Source organism: Littorina saxatilis, linkage group LG4 (genome assembly GCF_037325665.1).
Source record: "Littorina saxatilis isolate snail1 linkage group LG4, US_GU_Lsax_2.0, whole genome shotgun sequence".
NCBI classification, from domain to species: Eukaryota; Metazoa; Mollusca; class Gastropoda; order Littorinimorpha; family Littorinidae; genus Littorina; species Littorina saxatilis.
In genome coordinates this window covers 66,379,869-66,384,868 of record NC_090248.1, presented here as the reverse complement: position 1 = coordinate 66,384,868, position 5,000 = coordinate 66,379,869, and the positions used below count along the sequence as shown (strand labels likewise).

At 45.5% G+C, this 5,000-nt stretch overlaps 1 protein-coding gene across 8 annotated transcripts in view; it reads right to left on the bottom strand.

Annotated features, from left to right (window-relative positions):
* The window catches only part of LOC138965417 (SLIT-ROBO Rho GTPase-activating protein 3-like), a 181,007-nt gene that overhangs the window by 44,344 nt on the left and 131,663 nt on the right, over window positions 1-5,000 (bottom strand). Inside the window, exon 1 of one of the 8 annotated variants that reach the window (XM_070337570.1) lies at window positions 67-2,831. The exons of the other annotated variants lie outside the window; for them this stretch is intronic. Coding sequence (XP_070193671.1) covers window positions 67-127 — 61 coding nt within the window. The 5' untranslated portion in view covers window positions 128-2,831. Of the gene's footprint in view, window positions 1-66; window positions 2,832-5,000 lie in introns of those variants that run through there. 8 annotated transcript variants of the gene reach the window in all.

Here is a 5,000-nt window from a genome sequence, read left to right as displayed (position 1 = left end):
TCCACCAGAGTGCGATATAACCACACCAATATCAATGTATATCCACCTGGCAGTAGTAATACCTACCTCCCACAGTGATGACACGGGGCTGGCAGTCGCGTGCCGGGGTTCGCATGACCAAGGACATTCAGACGACCAAGTCTCTGGCACCGACCACACTGGTCTTCAAATCCTGCTCCACACACGCCGGCCTCACTCAGTCACAGCGACACATACCCACACCATAACAACTCAGCTTCATGACCACACAGACGAGGAAAACACACGTTTTTCTACGGTAATTCACAAGTTCGATCACAGCTCCAAATCCGCCATGATTCTAGAACAGCGTGCTTCCCTTGCGGCCAGCGCCATGACTAGTGTGGCACTCGGTGGTAGTAGCCGCCATTTTCTTCAGCGCCCAAAACCTGTGTTCTGTACACACAGACACACGCGTTGCCAGCGCTGCCAGGAGGGAAGAGAGGGGGGGGGAGGGGAGGAGGATGGGGGAGAAGAGAGTGAGTGTGTCAGTGTCGAGGTGGGCGTGATGCAACGCCTTACCAACACCAGGGACCTATTATGTCTATGCCAACACACATCAATACCGAATGGCAGTCGGTCAGATCCTTGCCGATTCTGGCCCAATTTCTCTTCCTGCTAGTGCGAATTTCTCTCTCTTTTTACTTGCACCATGCATCTATCTACCTCACAGGCACAAGTCCAGTTCAGTCAACGCTCTTCCTCCTGTTTTTTGGCCCAATGTCTTTTCCTGCCAGTGCTATTTCTCTCTTTTCTTGATCTGAGTTCTTTGGGCCCAATTTCTCTTCCTGCTAGTTATAGTGCTAAGTTCTCTCTTTTTTTCTTGCACCTCGCATCTACCTCACAGACACAAGTCAAGTTCAGTCTATGCTCTTCCTCCTGTTATACTGTTTTTGTTATTCTACTTTCCTGCACTCTGGATTTACAGTCAGAAAGTTCAATCATCTCTTCATACCATAAAATACTTCTCCTTTTCTTCTGTCTTCTATCAGAATGTCTTCATGCTATATTCTTTTTCTTCTGCCTTCGTGCACCGTGCATCTATGTCCATCACAGCACAGGCACAAGTCCAGTCCAGTCAATGCTCTTCCTCCTGCGATACTGTTTTTGTTATTCTGCTTTCAGAAAGTCCAATCATGTCATATCATGCCATGTAATAATACTTCTCCCTTTCTTCTCTCTTCCAGCACTACTCGTCTATGGTCATCACAACTGAAGTTCAGTCATTCCTCATGCTATTTTCTGCAGTACGTTTGTTCTTATCCTATCTTCCTGAACTCGGGGTCCACACGATCAAAGATCAGTCATCCTCCTCGGCTATACTATTGCTATTATTTTTCTTCTACCTTCTAGCATTGTGGATTTTTCAACACACACTTCACTTACTCCTCTCTGTTACAACAAGAATGATGTAATATTACGCCGTTGAATTTCTAAGACCCTCGTCCTGATTCGTACAAAATAAAACTATACCCCATCAGCCGAGTACAAGTGTTTGTATCACATGACACTGTGAAATCTGCGACCTATTTTTCAGTCCAACACTTCCTGGTGTGCAGTACAGTCGGGCTTGCCGCAACGTCAGCTGTGATGCACAACAACAAAATCGATCCGATTGTTACTGATCGACCTTGTAATTAACCGAACATCAGTTAACTTCCTGATCAACAGTCGCAGCTAAACTGCAACAATGATAATTATTATCCCAGTGAGATTGTTACAGGTTAACTCTCTTTGATTTTCTGATCTTATAATTATTTTTTCCCTGCGCTAAAACTTCAAGAAAACGGCGGCGTACTATACGTGATTCTAGTGAAAAATGAGCAGCACATAAGTCACCACATCATTTGTGAATTCCAGTTTCAGCAAGATGCACACAGCTGTTGAGTAAGAGTCTGTGCTAGTGTCTTGCGAGAAGCACTATAGTGACTTCTGTTTTGATGCCTATTATTTTCCTTAATCGACCAACACTCAGTGTGCAGTCTTTGTCTTGTCACTAGGATCAATAACTGAACTTTGAAGACAGCACAGAAAGGACTCAATCAGTCACCACAATGCCTCACCAAGACTTTTATTATCACACACTTCTCTCTCTCGTCTGCGGCCCACATCTGAACAGACGACGGCTGATTCATACACTGGCCTAGCCTTATAGCCTAGCCTAGCGACTTCAGCAAGCAGAATCCGCTTCAAGATAACAGATCGGTGGGAATGTTCTCAGCTTCACGGAGAAAAGGGGTCGGGTTTCGCTGTCTGCTTTTCAGACAGTTCTCTCCTCTCTCGCTATGCGCGTTACTTACTGCCACACATACGTGGGTTTTTTTTTGCGTTTGTGTTCGCTGTGATAATTAGGGCAAGCGAAAATGCAGTTCGCAGCTTTACAGACAAGCCCGACTTGGCATATTGCTTGCCTTTGTTGTCTATAGCTCGACATGTGTTCGCCGTTTGCAGTATTTCGCGCCACCTTCGCTGTTAATAGAACTGGCCCTCAAATGTGCTGTGAACACAGTCATGTAAAACATAGGTTTTTAAGTTTTTACGGACTTTTTTTGCTTGGAAGAAGGACAGGGGGAGATGGGGAGACCGAAGCCGGATTGCGTTCTCAGTTTGCGGTTCAACAGAGTCTTGGACCTGCCTCATTATTAACGTATTCCTGACCACGACGCTTCACAGACACATCTACAATTTAAACCACGCTGTTCCATTTAAAGTCCTCTTATCCTTCGACTTAGATTCTCACGGTGAAATAAACATCATCTTCGGTGGAAATGCGCAATGCCGCCACATCCTTCATAGGCTATGTTACTTGAACTCTTTCGTTCTCCTTATCTATTGCTTATCTTGCAGACAGAATCCGCAAGCGCCCCGATGGCAATGCGATTAATGTTGGCGCTAAACTGAGGTGTAACCATGTTAGCAGATAGTGTAAACAGAGGTAGGCGCGATATTCTAATCAGTGCCAACAACCTTTCATGATGTTATCCAACCAAGGCGGCCGGGGTTAGGAGATGTACACGGAGCTGTCTGCTGCATTCTCAGGAACGATTCTGAATTGGAACTCCTGGTAACATTTCCATTCAAAGTCCGCCAACAAGTTTAGTATTAATAAGAACAAGCGTATGTTAAAGTGGTTTACTTCTGCTCCTTTTCATAACTTTATTCAGTTTCTTTGCATTGTAAACGTAGTATTTTTCAAGAATCACTTGTTTAATACAAAATCTCCCGTCTGCAGCGCTGAATGTATGTCAGTTCTCACAAGTTCATGCCAGATAGAAAACCAGATGCTACGACTCTTTCCCTTTACTTCTTTACAAGTTCGAGTTTTACTTCTTCACAAAGATGCCCTCAACTGCAATCGCAACACAATTTCGAACCAAGAAGCTATTTATTTGACATTTATACCTACTAACCCAGCCCAGGTAAGCTTTCACTAGCGTCTACACGACTTACTCCACACCGACACAGCAGCACACACCTCTCAGCACCGTCATTCTCACCACCAACAGCCGGTGCAGCAATGAATGAACGAACGACTGTGACGGAGCGAGCTGAGATGGAGGTGCGAGCATTCAGTACGCTAGGAGGGCGTCAACACCACCATCAACATGGACATCATCGCCACGATGAATCAGGCCGCTCCCGTAACGGCAACAACAGACGGGGGCGGGTGCAGCAACAGCAGCAGCAGGGCGATAGTAGTTGTGGTGATGGGGTCGACTTCGTCCATTTCTACCTGTTATAGGCGACCCCATCATGGGTCAGCAAGTTATGGGCAACCCTGCGACGGGCGACCCCGTAATGGTTGACCCTGCAATGTGCGACCCTGTAATGGGCAAATGGTTGACCCTGCAATGTTCGACCCTGTAATGGGCAAACTCGTAATGGGCGACCACGCAATGGGTAACCCTGCAACGCGGGCGACCCCGTAATGGGCGACCCGTAAATGTTGACCCTGCAATGGGCAAACCCTTCATGGGCGACCAAGCAATGGGTATCCTGCGATGTGCAGTGCTCAGCGACTCCCATACTACACATCCATTGGTCTTGCAAAAACGCCTCTTCATGTTCAAAGTGCCTTACACTTAAAAACAGTAATAACATAACCGGTATAATTATCTACACAAAAAAGAAAATGATAAAGTCTATAAGGCCAAAAAAAAAAAAAGGTCTGTTTACGGTAACATAGGCCAAAAAAATAGGGTCGGTAGGTCAGGATAATTTTTTTTCCCCCAAAAAAACCATATTTTTACATTATTTTGCCAAAAAAACCATTTTTTTTCCCCTCCCCAAATGCCAAAAAAAAGTCTAGGGTCGCGCGAAAAAACTAGGGTCGGTCGGGTTACCGTAAACAGACCTATTTTTTTTTTTGGCCTAACATTGTAACAACAATGAATCATAAGACACAGACTGCCAGGCAGGCAGACACAATGACCTGCAAACATTACCCTTGTTTCTGGCGGTTAAGTTAACATTTGCGCATTTGCCATTAAACATGGTTGGTTTGCCATTAACCATGGTTGGATTAAAACAGATTTAACAGGAACAGATTCAACATATATGATTTAATTTGTACAAAAGAAACACTGTTATTTTGATTGACGTCATAAAATGGTGCCAAAACTAGCGACCCTCAAAGCAAGCATCGCCCAAAAGGGAATTTGCCTGGGGTCGCCCATTCTGGGATCACCCAATGCAGAATTGCCCATTACCGGTGGAAATCGACCCCTTCAGCATACGGCAGTAGCATAATACTAATACTGACAGCATCTGCTGCTGCACGAGTAGTCATTGTCTGTGAGCAAAGGAGGAAAAAAAATGTCTGCAAGCTGTGCAGGGTGGGGGGGGGGGGGGTGTTGGTTGGTTATTTGTGTACCTGTGCCAGCCTCCGTGCTATTCACGGGTATTGCGGGTGTGGAAAACCCATCCTCTTTACTGCTTTACTGGGATCTCTCTTCGGGGTCAGGTACAGAGCAGACATTCGG